At 40.9% G+C, this 15,920-nt stretch overlaps 1 protein-coding gene and 1 non-coding gene across 3 annotated transcripts; one reads left to right on the plus strand and one right to left on the minus strand.

The window, feature by feature from the left end:
* The first annotated feature begins 28 nt into the window (after positions 1–28).
* Positions 29–14,860, plus strand: dpp3 (dipeptidyl-peptidase 3). Of its 2 annotated transcripts, none has more exons than XM_047606751.1 (19): positions 29–216; positions 1,419–1,577; positions 2,757–2,901; positions 3,193–3,282; positions 4,585–4,722; positions 6,143–6,217; positions 6,367–6,457; positions 6,537–6,667; positions 7,875–8,005; positions 8,214–8,272; positions 8,871–9,065; positions 9,156–9,268; positions 9,456–9,548; positions 9,974–10,036; positions 10,108–10,232; positions 10,337–10,457; positions 12,799–12,978; positions 13,191–13,353; positions 14,313–14,860. In XM_047606751.1, the coding sequence occupies exons 1-19, from the start codon at positions 56–58 to the stop codon at positions 14,453–14,455; spliced, it is 2,376 nt and encodes a 791-aa protein (XP_047462707.1). In that variant the 5' UTR covers positions 29–55; the 3' UTR covers positions 14,456–14,860. The 2 variants fall into 2 exon arrangements, with proteins under 2 accessions (XP_047462707.1, XP_047462708.1); XM_047606752.1 differs by lacking the exon at positions 29–216 and adding an exon at positions 430–531.
* Positions 108–189, minus strand: trnas-gcu. Its single transcript has one exon. It is a non-coding gene; the product is annotated as a tRNA-Ser (tRNA).
* Positions 14,861–15,920: the final 1,060 nt, after the last annotated feature.

A 15,920-nucleotide genomic window follows, 5' to 3' on the forward strand; every position in this document is an offset into this window, starting at 1 on the left:
CGACCACGTTTCACGTGAAGTGTCCTCTGATCGTAGCTCCCGATTGTTCGACGTTATGCATCTGTGGAGAAAAACGTTGCAGCCTCTCCGCTTCTGGAAAAAATGTTCGACGAGGATGGGATTCGAACCCACGCGTGCAGAGCACAATGGATTAGCAGTCCATCGCCTTAACCACTCGGCCACCTCGTCACATGCCCTGCCGTATAGGAGATATTGGTAAATATTCACAACTATAACTGTAACAAGTCATGTGATTTTTCATTTTTTTGTTTTATTGCCGTGTTTTGAACTTTTGGTCTTGACCTAAATCGCAAAATGTTGGTTTTATAAAGGTTATTCATGTGAGAAAAAAAATATTACATGAAGTACGTCAAAAACGCCGGCCCACGCTGCTACCTGATTGGTTAGAGTCTCTATCAATCACAACACGCGACTTGTGATTGGTCGAGGGGCGGTGCTAGCGTTGAATGAAACCAGGAAGTGTACGGCAGCGTGAGACTGCAATTTGACGAAGCTGTTAACGGAATTAAGGTAACGAGCGGTCGAGTTGACTTTCACAACTATACATTTAGAGTTTGCATCAAATATGAGCCCGTCATAGATGCATATGACCAGCCGGCTGAGTATTTTAGCCATTATATGTCGCTTACTGAGAGTTTAAATGGTAGAAAACAGCCTTAGCTTGCCCGCTAGCAGCTAACACTGCAGGGACTAGCTGTAGCGTCCGTGCTACATTTATTTTCAGCATTTTATTAAACTTTCAATTTGAGCGCCGATCTTGCTGCTACTATGCTGGTGATTTATAAAAGGATGCGAGTTGAATAGCTTTCACTTTAGCCTGCAGTATTTTTTTTTTTTTTTAAAGGAAAGTGAAAGAAAACGAGCTTCGTTGCTGTGAACTTTCAGGCAGTTCAAGGTTCACTGATGAACACCTGCTGTCTCTAAAATACGATGTTTTAATGAAGATTCTGATTGTTTAAATGTTATTTAATGTTTCAAACGCTCTATATGTTCTATATTATATATATTTGTTATAGCATGAATATGTGTGTACATATTGTAGATGTGTATGTCGTTGTATTTAGGTTTATATGTATGTGAATGTATGTTTATGCATGTGTGGAAATTATCAATCTTACACAGCAAGTGATCAGTTTTTTTCAATATGTCAACCTAGATAAAGTGACACTACATCCGAACCAGTAGCTTTTTATTTATTTTTTGTTCTGTTTCACTTGCTGGTTATCATAATATTTGTTCATTACATAATCTGCCTGAAGCCAACAGGTGTGCAAATACTTCTCAGAGCCCACGCTTCAACCAAGCGGTGTCCTAACATGCATTTACTATTTAATCTCCCACATTTACTATTTCTGTCTTTATAATTAATAATTAATTTGTTTCCTCCCCTCCTCCAGTACCTTACTGCCAGTGTTAAATCTCAGAGTGAACATGGTGGACTCCCAGTACTACCTCCCAAATGACATCGGCGTCTCTGCGCTCGAGTGCGGCGAAGCTTTTCGTTTGCTTTCACCTCAGGAGAAGATGTACGCGCACTACCTGTCCCGCGCCGCTTGGTAAGTCACGTCCCAAACTTCAGGAAGTATCTAAAATAATGATTAGTGCTGTCAAAAAAATAGATAAATTGATTCATTTGAACTAATTGTGTTAAAATATAATGTTTAATCTATATAGTCACGTTTCATTGTGCATGAGCGAACAGACAGGTGAGAGCTACGTGCCTGTTTTTTCCTCCCTCATACGTCATCGCGTAAATTACAGACAACGTTGTAGTTTGTTGATGACCTGAAGAATGGACCCGTCAAACCCCCCGATCTTTCTAAAGGCTGATATTAGAATTAATCACTGTGTCCTGCACAGCGCCTGATATCTGCCGCTAAATCTCCTCTTTTCCTCGGGTGCAGCGCGCTGCCGTGATCGTTAAAGTGCGAGATATCGCTATATAAACTGTGTATAAACACAGTCGCCGTTCACCTATGCGCGTCCATTATCGATCGTTTAACAACACATTTGATTTGTTTGTTTTGAAAATAAATAAATAACCTAAATCTCCGCCCTTCAGAGATCAGTCTTTATGCGAGTAGAACATATCAGCGTCAGAGAGAAAAACCAACGCATCGAGCCGAGCCGATACATCCCGGGTCTGTCGGCTTTAGCTAACTCACGCTAGCGACGATTTAATTAGCTGAAGCTACCAATATGCTACGTAACGTTAGCTGGACATCGATATTTCTCGAATGTGTAGCTGTTTAACTAGTAAAATCTTTCATAAGTTATGTTAAGCTAATAACTTTACCTTTTCGTTGCTGTCCTTTTCTTTTTTCCAACATCATACTTTTCCCGACCTGCTGCCTGAGGTGACGTGACTTTCAAGGCCAAGATATCGCGAGTAATTAAAGTGGTAACGCCCCCCTCCTCACCCCACTTCCCCAAAGAGTAGATACTGAGCAAGATAGTTATCTGTTATCTACCTTAGTACTCGCGAGTACCTGACCCAAACTACGGACCCAGCAGGACTCTGCTGTGATGGTGGACACATGTAGCGGTGATGGTGTATTTGCACAATAACAAAACAGAAAAAAGAAAGAAATTTGAAGGAGTGGAGGCTAGTAATTAGGAATGGCCGCCCTCCAACCTTAATGCATGTGGAGGAAACACTGTTAAATTTGACAGCCCTAATAATAATAATATGAAACAAGATGTTTGATCGTTGTTCTTTAAATAACCCGTCTCAGGTACGGTGGCCTGGCAGTGCTGCTGCAGACGTCTCCAGAGTCTGCAAACATCTTCGTGCTGCTGCAGAGGATCTTCAGGAAGCAGGCGCCTGCACAGCTGGAGCCGGTCGCTACAGCAGCTGGACTCAGCTCTGAAGAATATCAGGTACGAAGCCGCTCACTGTGTTCTGCCTTCATCTCTGCACGTCTGTGAAGGTTCTCGTTCATCCAGGTCATTGTTAATATTTACAAAGGACACTGCACTCGTAGAGTGTTTAGAAGATGTTTCATCTGAGTGGCTTCTTCAGTTCTTCACCCTCAGAGTTTCTGTTTAAACCTTAGTCTCTTAGAACTGAAGAAGATACTCGGATGAAACGTCTAAAAGTCCTGTTACCTTTTAAAACATCTTTTGGACTTTAATCTCTGCATAATTCTCCTCTTTGTCTGTGATATTCAGGCGTTCTTGGTGTACGCTGCCGGTCTGTATGCAAACATGGGGAACTACAAGTCCTTCGGAGACACAAAGTTCATCCCGAATCTGCCAAAGGTAAAACATGCCTCCCATCCAACGTCTGGTTTGTCCGGTTTCTTAATCAGTTTTATGGAATCTGACACAACAACAAGCTCATTAACCCGAGAACTTCATCGTCGGGTGATTTTCATTGTGTTGCTGTTGTCTGAGTTGTGTGGCTCCGTGGGAACGTTCAGCCTGTTTACTGTTGTCATCGAATTCCCGTTTTTATCTACAGGCAACAACCATGAATAAAACATGAGTAAAGGTAGTTTCTCTAGCTGAGCGTATTTATTCTTTGATACGAGAGCGAGATAAGCAGCTCTGCATTTAGTTCTTATTTAATTCATGAATAAATATCATTTATGGTCATTTACAAACTCAGCTCATCATCAGCCATTTTTTGACTCTCCTGCGGTTCAGGAGTTATTTGTTACAGATTCCCAAATTTTTTGACATATATATTGTTTTATAGCTGAAAATAAAAGTACCATTTACTCCAGTAAACTTTGATGAGAAGTATATTTTTTAAGTCAGTAGCTGCGTTTTCATTACAGTTTTTTGGAAACTAATGATAAAAATCTTTATTTTGAACAGAATTAAAAAGAATTAAAAAAAAAAAAAAAAAGCAAAGCTGCACAAAAGAAACGATAACAACTTAAACGACAACATTTTGGCCAAAACTCTTTCACTTCTGCCCCTTATTCATTCCTACATGTCAAAATGAAAGTAATATTCCATAAATCGTAATAAAGTCCAGCTGCTCTTTGTCCGTGTTTCCAGTTAAAGACTCGTCTTTACTTGATTTCCTGTAATTCTCTTAAATTCCCGTCACTCTGAGGAACTGGTCACATGACCCCTGTATCGTCTCCAGGGAAACGAGAAAAAAAAAAAAGTGTTTCCATTTCACTTTTGAGATAAACTTTTATATCGATTCGTCATGAAAACCACCTCAATGTTTTAGCTTTAGATATTTGGGAGGTTTTTTAGAAACGTGGCCATTTTAATCAGTTAATTTGTGAGATATTTAGGTTTTGCTCATTTCTAGAGGGAACGGAAACTCAGCAGGTCTTTATTTATCCCGCATACGGGAAGTTTCTTTGTCACAGTACGGTGGAATTTAACAGGAATATTACAGAAAATAAAGATAAATATAAATACATGTATGTGCAGCGTAGTGGTAAAGAATTGATAATAATAAAAGACTATGAAATGTATCAGATTAGACAGTGGTTTGTGCAGAAAGGAGAATTATTAAAATGCATCGTGCCTGTTATAACCTTAGTGTGATTTTATATGCATCTTAAATCCTGTGCGTCTGTGCTTGCGTCCACCCAGGACAAGCTGGAGGCCCTGGTGAAGGCCAGCCAGGCCTTCCAGGAGCAGCCCGCTGAGATGGAGGCTCTGTGGAACAGCTGCTCGTGTCGCCTCTACTCCCTGGAAGACCGGCAGAAACAGCTCGGCCTCGGCGACAAGGTGCCTCACACGGCGTCTGACGGTTCACGTAGAACAGACTGGAGCGTCTGACCGACACTGTCAGACACGTTTTAACCCAGAAACATCTGAAAACGATCAGACTGACATAACAACCAGGACGTTTACCAGTGTCAGGGTTCACAAAACCACGTTTCACATTCTTAATATCAGTTAAGTCCAAAACTAAAAGTAAAAACCTCCACATCAACGTGTTTCAGGCCGAGGACCCAAAACTGATGAATATACATTATTATTATTATCATCTTGCATTCAGTATTTATTATTTATTATTATCCCTTTACTAAAAGCTGTTGCGTTCATGTTCATGTGTATTTAAAGACATTTAAATTTGTGGGGGAAAATCAAAATTTATATAAAAATGCTGCGGTTAAAGATCAATGATTAGTTTTCCTCCAGGTTGTAGAAACCGTTTAAAAATGTTTTCATCTAATATTCAGATGATTAAATGTCTCCATTCAAAGGGATTTAACACAAATACTTCTTGAAAGAGCTCAAATCTTATTGACTGTACAAGTCTGTAAAACCAAGTGTTATTTGAACTGTGTAGTTTTCAGCATCTTCACCATGAACCAACATGATGAAGCTCCTCCTCAAACACAAAGACTCTGACCAGTTATCGGTCTAGTTAGCTAGTTAGCGTTAGCACACAAAGCTGAAGATAATTTACCAAACAATAAACGTCTCAACACACAGAGGCTGAGCCCAGGTTGCCTAGCAACCATTTATATGTCCTGTGAAGTTATCGATGAAATAATGTTGCTGCATTTCATGCATTTTACTAGAGCCTGCAGTTGTGCAGTTCTGTCGATGCTTCTGAGTGTTTTTATGGCGTCGACTCATTTGACAGGTGCAGTTTTGATACTGCTACTCAGTACTGATACCGAGTACCGATACCGAGTACCGATACCCAGCTCTAAATATCACATTTGTTCCATTCTATGAGTTTCCTGATTTATTTATTCATTTAGTTTTGTTTTAGTTTGATGATTGTTGTTGGTTCTTTATGTAGTTTATATAGTTGTATCTGCAGTAAATCTCTCCTCTGGTATGTTTCCTAAATGTATAACATGAGAAGTAAAGTTGCTCTTTGTTCTGATGATGGATCCGTCCAGTTAGAGGACGTCAGAGAACAAACCAACACTGTGCTCAGGTTTATTTATTCGCTTATTGCTTCATTCTGGGGCGAATAAATAACTTGAAAGGACCGATGTGACCTAGAGGTAGAGACTCTGTTTGATTTAACTGTTCCTCTTCAGTTTACTTTAGATTTGTGTCTTTGTCCGACCTGCTCTGAACAGACGTTGTAGCTGTACGTCTTTGTTGCTGCAGGGCTGAACAGATGCATTAATCACACATGCTCCTACCTGCTCATAATTATCATTTCATTCCTCTTCTTCAGGGAATTACCACCTATTTCTCAGGAAACTGCTGCCTTGAGGATGCTGAGCTGGCTCAGAAGTTCCTCGACTCTAAAGTGAGCTAAAAATAACGTCCATTAAAACACCTTCTCTTTGTGTGACATGTTTATCGCTTCTTATAAACGTATATTATAGCGAGTTTCCATCTGTTTCCATCATTTGCCGACGGGATGAGTCACCGGCTCTTGTGATCTTGTGTTTCTAGAAACTGTCGGCTTACAACACCCGTCTGTTCAAGAAGGAGGGAGGAGGGAAGCCGTGCTACGAGGTGCGCTTGGCTTCGGCCGTGCAGAAAGGTCAGAGACGGGTTTTAACGCATCGCACGTCACGAGTCCGTTCACCTTCCCGCGTATTAACTCTGTCCTCCGGTCTCAGACTGCGCGGTGGACGGTGAATGCGAGTCCTGCTGTGGCAGCTTCAGATTCGAGGACAAAGAGTTCATCGTGAAGAGAGGAGACTATGGGCCTCTGATGGAGAAGGTCTGTGAAAACCTGCAGCAGGCGGAGGTGAGGCCACGAGGAAAACAGCGGGCGGAGGGTCCGGTCCATGTTCTGCTGCAGAAACACACTTTATTTATTTTTATTTATTTTAATTTAATTATTTTTATTTATTTTTTTAATTTATTTTACTGTAATATATTTTTAACTGCCTTACAGCTATTTTTTATTTTTATTTATTTTAATGTAATTATTTTTATTTAAATTTTTTTTTATTTTACCGTAATATATTTTTAACTGCCTTACAGCTAATTTTTATTTATATTTATTTTAATATATTAACTACCATACACTTATTTGTATTTTTAAAATTTATTTTAACATAACTTTCACTACCTTATACCTAATTTTTTATTTTATTTTATTTAATTTTAGCAACCTTACATCTATTTTTATTTTTCATTTATTTTTATATATTTTTAACTACCTTACAGGTGTTTTCTATTTGTATTTGATTTATTTATTTTAATATATTTTTTTATTTTATTTTTATTTTTATGTATTTGTATTACATCCCGTGGTGGAGGAGGAGATGTTAGTCTGGTGGTGGAGGAGATGTTAGTCTGGTGGAGGAGGAGATGTTAGTCTGGTGGAGGAGGAGATGTTAGTCTGGTGGAGGAGGAGATGTTAGTCTGGTGGAGAGATGTTAGTCTGGTGGAGAGATGTTATCTGGTGGAGGAGGAGATGTTAGTCTGGTGGAGGAATGTTAGTCTGGTGAGGAGAATGTTAGTCTGGTGGAGGAGGAGATGTTAGTCTGGTGGTGGAGGAGATGTTAGTCTGGTGGAGGAGGAGATGTTAGTCTGGTGGAGGAGGAGATGTTAGTCTGGTGGAGGAGGAGATGTTAGTCTGGTGGAGGAGGAGATGTTAGTCTGGTGGAGGAGATGTTAGTCTGGTGGAGGAGGAGATGTTAGTCTGGTGGAGAAGGATCAAATCAAACATCTAGAAACTACTAAACTACTGGTTTAAGACCTTTATTCCAGACTGGAAGGATAGTGGAGAACCATGATCTACCAGGAAGAAACAAATCCTGATTGATCACTGTAATGTTGAGGACAGTGAGGACAACCAGGGAAAAAGGCTTCAGTTACTAGGGAGCATCATCAACACAAGACCTGGCTGAAAAATCATTAAAAACACTGGATGGAAATAAATGTGGTGACTTTGCAGAAGCTCGTTGTTCTTAATGTTGCGTGTCTCACTGAATAACTTTCTCCAGGCGTTCGCCGCCAACGAGAACCAGAGGAAGATGCTGGAGCAGTACAGGCGCAGCTTCACCTTGGGCTCGGTGGAGGCCCATAAAGAGGGGTCCCGGTTCTGGATCAAGGACAAGGGGCCGATCGTTGAGAGGTGAAGCCCTAACGAACCGCAGACAGCGAACGTGTCGCTGGACGAGTTTAAGGCTCCGGCCTCGTTATCTGTTTATTTTCATCAACCGTTCAACAGCAATGGAAGTTATTTTATTTGAGTTTTCGCTTCCTGGTTGAACCAGTTTCTCTGTTTTTCATTCTGGACTTTGCTTCGTTTCATTAACCTCTTCTCTCCCTGCCTGTCTCAGTTATATAGGTTTCATAGAGAGTTACAGGGACCCGTTCGGCTCCAGAGGAGAGTTTGAAGGTAACACATTCATTGTTTTTAACAGATAATCACACGTTCATACTGACTCCAGGGTTTGAGAGATGGAGACATGTTCGACCTGTGGACTTAAAAAATAAAATGAAAATGTCCACAACAGCTCATGATTCACACTAATTCACTGGATTTATGTGACAAATGTGTCTGTTTTACATATTTATACTATTGTATTATAGTCATTATTATGGATTTTAATTTCAAAATGTTAATATTTGTTATTTTTCATTTATTTTCAATAATTTTTTATTTATTTATTTTCAATAATTTGTATTTGTTTTAATAACTTTAATGCTTTTAATTATCTCACACCTCATTTTTTAATTTTATTTATTTAGATTTAGTTTTAACTACTTTACACCTAGCTTTTATTTTTTGTCTATTTTATAGATTTTAGTACATGTTTTAATACATGTTTAACCACCTTATACCTATTTCTTTTCTTTCTTTTTTTTTACTATATTTCTTTCATTCCTTTACACCTATTTTTCTAATTTTATTTATTTTAATATTAATATTTTTAACTACCTATTATTTTTAAATTTTTTTATTTAATTTCTTTGTTTCCTTGTTTTCTGCCCAGGTTTTGTCGCGGTGGTGAACAAGGCGATGAGCGAGCGTTTCTCCAGCCTGGTGAGTTCTGCTGAAGTTCTGCTGCCTGAGCTTCCTTGGCCCAGTGAGTTCGAGAAGGACACGTTCCTCAAACCCGACTTCACGTCCCTCGACGTTCTCACCTTCGCCGGCAGCGGGATCCCGGCCGGCATCAACATCCCCAACTGTACGTTCACAGAGGACAATAATAATAATAAAGAGAATAACAATAATAATGATAATAATAAACTGTTTTTCTGGTTTAATTTCTCCACAGACGACGACATCAGACAATCGGAGGGCTTTAAAAACGTGTCGCTAGGCAACGTGCTGGCTGTGGCCTACGCGACGCAGAAAGAAAAGCTGACTTTCCTGGAGGAGGCGGACAAGGTAACGAGGTCCAGGCCCAGGTCCAGGTCCAGGTCCAGGTCCAGGTCCAGGCCCAGGTCCAGGTCCAGGTCCAGGTCCAGGTCCAGGCCCAGGTCCAGGTCCAGGTCCTCGTCCTCGGAGACGTCGGGTCCAGTTTGGTTCACGTCTCCTTTAATTCTGTGTCTTTTTTTTATTTTTTTATTTCTAGGATTTGTTCATTAAGTGGAAAGGCCCCTCGTTTGAGGTGCAGGTCGGACTCCATGAGCTCTTGGGTCATGGAAGCGGGAAACTGTTTGTGCAGGTTAGTTAGATAAATACTGATCAGCCACAACATTATGACCACTGACAGAAGACAGAAACGTTTTGGACCTGGTTTTCATTGGTGTGGATGTGACTTAGACGTGTAGCATCAACCTACACCTACAATAAAACCTGTAAAGTTTGGTTTGTGTCGACTTTAGAGAATTTAGGAGGAAACTAGAGGAACAACACAGATAAAATGCAGAGAAATTAACATAAAAATCTGCAGTTTGACCATTTTTTTAAAACTAGTTTAATAAAAAAACTTGTTAATGAAGCAAAAAAATCTCAAAATTGATCAGTGTCTCACCTCAAAACGCTCTAATATGAGGAAGGTGGTCATAATGTTATGCCTGATCCATGTTCGTCCTCTGGTGTCTCAGTGAGGGACATGAAGTGGACGTTAACCCTGATCTCTGTCCGCAGGACGACCAGGGAAAGTTCAACTTTGAGCAGAGTAAAGTCGTGAACCCGGAGACGGGAGAACCGGTGAGTAGCTGCTGCCGTTAACCAGCTTCATGTGTGTTTGGACGCGTTGAGACGTCTTCTGTCTCGTCCAGGTGTCCAGCTGGTACCGAGGCAGCGAGACGTGGGACAGCAAGTTCTCCACCATCGCCTCCTCGTATGAAGAGTGTCGCGCCGAGTGCGTCGGACTCTACCTGTGTCTCAACAAGAAGGTGCTCAGGTACGAAGCTAAACAAACACCGACACTGTAGAAAAGCTGATCAGCTGATCGTCTGATCGTCTGATCATCTGATCATCGCTCTGTCGTCTCCGTCTCTGTCCCAGCATCTTCGGCCACGAGGGACAGGACGCCGAGGACGTGGTGTACGTGAACTGGCTCAGCATGGTCAGAGCCGGACTGTTGGGTCTGGAGTTCTACACACCTGAGAGCAAGAGCTGGAGACAGGTGAGTCCACCTGGCTGAGGGACATGTGTCCTCCTCCACGTCCCCGGAGCTTGTGTTTAATGCTCGTCTCTAGAATTTGATCCTAAAACGTCTTAAATCCTTTAAAGTCCATTTATTATCACTTCATTAGCTTTTTGTTCAGTGGCTTCACATGAATTTGAACTGAACTGTAGCAGAAATAAATAAAACTACTTTGTTTTGGTCTCAAACTTAAATCTTAAAAAGGGTCTTAAACTTGTTTAAATCTGTTCTAGAGGCGACTGAGCTGTATTATTATTATTTTATTATAACCGTCATGAAGCAAAATTTAGTGCAGAAACTGTTCTTAAAAGGTTTTAAAACGTCTTAAATTTCACGGGTTTAAACCTGAAGAAAAACCCTTAAAGGACCAGTCGGCTGAATAATATAAATATTTCTTAGATTAAATAAAATTTAAGTTGCTCTTTTAACAAGAGGACATTTAACTAACATACACCTATTTTTAATGTCTATTTAATTTTATAATTTTTTTAACTACCTTACATCTATTTTTTTTAATTTTTTTTCTATTTATTTTTCTATATTTTTTTAATTACCTTGCACCTATTTTTTATTTTTATTTCTATTTTTAACTATCCTACTCCTATTTGTTACTCCTGTTAGTTTTTTAACCAGTGGTTTTGTTTGTTTACACAGTTTACGCTAAAAATAAAATAAAATAAAAAGGCGTTTTCTTTCATTTGTTAAAGATAAAATATAAGTTGCAGTTTTTATATATATGTTTTTAAAATTTGGATTCATTGAATAGTTTTTTTTAACTACGTCGCACCTATTTTATTTTATTTTTTTTAATTTATTTATAGTGAATTCAGCTGTAACTTGTCCACCGGCTCATCCTGTTAAAAACAAACAAACATCGTATTTTTAACCCGGTGTTAGAAATGTCGTGAGTCGAGTTTCGTTCGGTTCCTTGTAGCTTCTCTTTTCTCCAACAACCATGAGACAAAAACAACAAAGACACGTCCTGTGGTGGAGATGAAACTACTAGAGGGTTCAGACGAGTCCTGGTCTCACGTAAACCCTCTGCTCTGGTCCCGGGTCTCATGTAAACCTGGTCCCGGGTCTCATGTAAACCTGGTCCCTGGTCTCATGTAAACCTGGTCCCTGGTCTCATGTAAACCTGGTCCCTGGTCTCATGTAGACCTGGTCCCTGGTCTTATGTAAACCCTCTGGTCCCTGGTCTCATGTAAACCCCCTGCTCTGGTCCCGGGTCTCATGTAAACCCCCTGCTCTGGTCCCGGGTCTCATGTAAACCCTCTGGTCCCGGGTCTCATGTAAACCCTCTGCTCTGGTCCCTGGTCTCATGTTAACCCCCTGCTCTGGTCCCGGGTCTCATGTAAACCCTCTGGTCCCGGGTCTCATGTAAACCCTCTGCTCTGGTCCCTGGTCTCATGTAAACCCTCTGGTCCCTGGTCTCATGTAAACCCTCTGGTCCCGGGTCTCATGTAGACCCTCTGCTCTGGTCCCGGGTCTCATGTAAACCTGGTCCCGGGTCTCATGTAAACCTGGTCCCTGGTCTCATGTAAACCTGGTCCCTGGTCTCATGTAAACCTGGTCCCTGGTCTCATGTAGACCTGGTCCCTGGTCTTATGTAAACCCTCTGGTCCCTGGTCTCATGTAAACCCCCTGCTCTGGTCCCGGGTCTCATGTAAACCCCCTGCTCTGGTCCCGGGTCTCATGTAAACCCTCTGGTCCCGGGTCTCATGTAAACCCTCTGCTCTGGTCCCTGGTCTCATGTTAACCCCCTGCTCTGGTCCCGGGTCTCATGTAAACCCTCTGGTCCCGGGTCTCATGTAAACCCCCTGCTCTGGTCCCGGGTCTCATGTAAACCCTCTGGTCCTGGGTCTCATGTAAACCCTCTGCTCTGGTCCCTGGTCTCATGTAAACCCTCTGGTCCCTGGTCTCATGTAAACCCTCTGGTCCCGGGTCTCATGTAGACCCTCTGCTCTGGTCCCTGGTCTCATGTAAACCCTCTGGTCCCTGGTCTCATGTAAACCCTCTGCTCTGGTCCCTGGTCTCATGTAAACCCTCTGCTCTGGTCCCTGGTCTCATGTAAACCTGGTCCCTGGTCTCATGTAAACCCTCTGCTCTGGTCCCTGGTCTCATGTAAACCTGGTCCCTGGTCTCATGTAAACCCTCTGCTCTGGTCCCGGGTCTCATGTAGACCTGGTCCCTGGTCTCATGTAAACCCTTTGCTCTGGTCCCGGGTCTCATGTAAACCCTCTGGTCCCTGGTCTCATGTAAACCCTCTGCTCTGGTCCCGGGTCTCATGTAAACCCTCTGCTCTGGTCCCGGGTCTCAGGCCCACATGCAGGCCCGGTTCGTCATCCTGAGGGTGCTGCTGGAGGCCAGCGAGGGCCTGGTGGGTCTGGAGGAGGCGACGGGACCGGACGGGAAACCTGACGCCAAGATCACGCTGGACCGGAGCAAGATCCACACGGTGGGAAAGGGCGCCATCCACAGGTTCCTCTGCAAACTGCAGGTACGTCCACACGTCCACTCACACTGGTATCATCTGTATGTCTAAATATATATATATATCTATGTGTCTGTCCGTCTGCTAATATATAATAAAAATTTAAAGCTTTAGTTTCCTCCTAGTTCCTGATGTTTTCTCTCTCGTGCTCTTAGATTAGTTGTAGAATAACTAAGAGGAGCTGATTGTGGTTTAAAGCTGCTTCCGTTTGTCTCCAGGTCCTGAAGTCGACGGCGGACGTGGACGGAGGCCGAGCGCTGTACGAAGGCTACTCCTCCGTCAGCGACAGCGGCGCTCACAACTTCCTCCGCCTCCGAGAGACGGTGCTGCTGAGGAAGGAGGCGAGGAAGATGTTCGTTCAGGCCAACACCAGAGTCAGAGGTGAGAGCGTCGTTTATTAACCAACCCAGGAAGAAATGTTCAGTTTGTACCAGTAATCATCTAAAGAGGCTGTAAACATGGCTGCATGGACGGTTATAGGTGATAAATGACAGGAGACGAGTGCATTAAATTAGAGTTACAGTGTTTCTATTTTTTAAGGCCGATCTAAATATTCACAACAGTTCGTCCTGTAACAGGAGCAGGAACTGATTCCGACCAGTTCACTGGACTTAACAAAGTGACAAAATGTGAAATTAAAACATGGCTGTTTGTTTAATCTATATGTAAACTTTGTTATGCTCGTATGGTTGTATTTTATTATTTATCATTTTATTATTATTATTGGTATTTGTTATTATTGTCAATGTCATTATTAATTTTTTATTTATTTTAATTTTAATATATTTAACTGTCTTACATATTTTTTATGCATTTTTTAGTATTACACCCATTTTTTAATTTTTTTATTTATTTTTAACTACCTTACACCATTTATTTGTTTTTATTTATTGTTCTTATTTTTATTTATATTTTTAACTACCTTACTCCATTTGTTTATTTTTATTTTTTATTTATTTATATCTTTTATTTTTTTTAAACACCTTACTCCATTTATTTATTTTTATTTTTTTTAATTTATTCTTATTTTTTTCTATTTTTTAACTACCTTACATCATTTATTTATTTTTATTTTTATCTGTTGTTCTTATTTTTATTTATATTTTTTTAACTACCTTACACCTATTTATTTATTTTTATTTATTTTATTTATTGTTCTTATTTTTATTTATTTTTTTAACTACCTACACCATTTATTTTTGTTGTTTAACTAGTGATTTTCTTTTAGATCATTTCTCTCGTCTGAAGCTCCTGATTCCTGTGTTTTGTGTATTTTTTGTGTATTTTTGCCGTTGGCTGGTGAACACATGAGGAGTCATTATTCTGACTGTGTCGTGCAGGCGACGCCGTGGAGCTGGTGGAGTACGAAGGCAGCGCTGCAGGTTTGATTCGATCCTTCACCGAACGTTTCCAGGACGACGCGGAGCAGCTGGAGGCTCAGCTCCTGGACCTGAGCGAGAGAGACGCCCCCTGCTGGTGCTGATGGAACAACAACTCAACACAAGGTTATTTTTTCTGTATGTAAAACTGATTCTTAATAAATCACGCTGAGGTTTCACCCTTTAAATGAAGCCTCAGTCTGGATCATATTCACATTAATGAGCTGCTCATCATCAAAAACCGGCTTCATGGAAATAAACATGACGACATGTTTGTACTCGAAATGAATTTTTCTTTTTAACCTTTGGAATAAAAAAATCTAAATGTTGATGGTTTGAAGATGAACGGCTTCGAGGCGACTCTGAGGCTCATGTTGTGTTATTTCAAGAAGTGGTGGATTATTTTTATTGTTGTGTCCCGGAGGCCTAGTGATGATAATAAATAAAAAAATAAAAAATAAAGAAATGTGATGATGAATCTACACAAATAAAAAATGTCTTTGATAAGATTTTATACTTGATTTGTTTGTTTTCTACAGAAATTCACTCACAATGAAACACAACAAACAAACTTCCCTAAAGACTCGACTCAGATTTATATGAAAATGGCACCAAACAGATCAGCCATAACATTAGGACCACCTTCCTCCTCATATTGGGCCGTCTGAGGGTGTGGAACGTTGTTAGTGGGGAGTAGTAGTGTTTTGAGGGGAGGGGCCTCTGTGGATCATCCCACATGGGGGGTGGGGGGGGGTGATCTGGTCTAGGTGGGGGCTACACGTCTACGTAACATCCACATGAACGAACACCAGGTCCAAACGTTTCCCAGCAGAAACACTGAAGGTTTTAACGTTACTCACTTCTCCTGTCGGTGGTCATAATGTTGTGGCTGATCGGTGTGTGTCCACATACAGAGAGGACGTCATAAATGTCGATCTCAGTTTTATTTATACAACGACCTCTTTTCAAAGACAGCAACTCGCACAACAACACAAATAAAACACATGAAGTTAAACTCAACAGGACGAAGACTCTGTTTTTATATGAACATGAGAAAACTGCTCCAGCGCCTTTTCACACGGGCTCCAAGCAGCAACTTAAACCAGCGTTTACAGAGTTCAGAGAGAACGTAAACAGTACTTACTTTGGGTTCTAGAGATGTAATCGCACAAATAATGAGGGAGTAAAGCTCAGATAAAGACACGGTCACTCAGCTCATATAAGACGTGAGGGCTTTACAACGAAGGAGGCAGCAAAAAAGAAAAACAGACCCGGGACAGAAAGAGGAAAGAGGCTGCGGAGAATAAAGTTATACGTGCTGCTTGTTGCTGTTTTATTTCTATCGTCATGTCTAATTTTCTACCTCATTTATCCTGTCTGGAAAATGCCACTAGCATCATATACTGTGTCTATGTTATGGTTACTATGGTAACAGTCCGGGACCTTGAGCGCATACTTTCGTTCCATCTCATGCTTCTGTGCGGCTGCGACACAAATAAAATGACAAATTAACATCAAATAAAAATCCTTGAATCCTTGAAAAAGAATCTTAAATCTTATCGTGGTTTA

The sequence above is a fragment of the Mugil cephalus genome, chromosome 15 (genome assembly GCF_022458985.1).
Source record: "Mugil cephalus isolate CIBA_MC_2020 chromosome 15, CIBA_Mcephalus_1.1, whole genome shotgun sequence".
Lineage (NCBI taxonomy): Eukaryota > Metazoa > Chordata > Actinopteri > Mugiliformes > Mugilidae > Mugil > Mugil cephalus.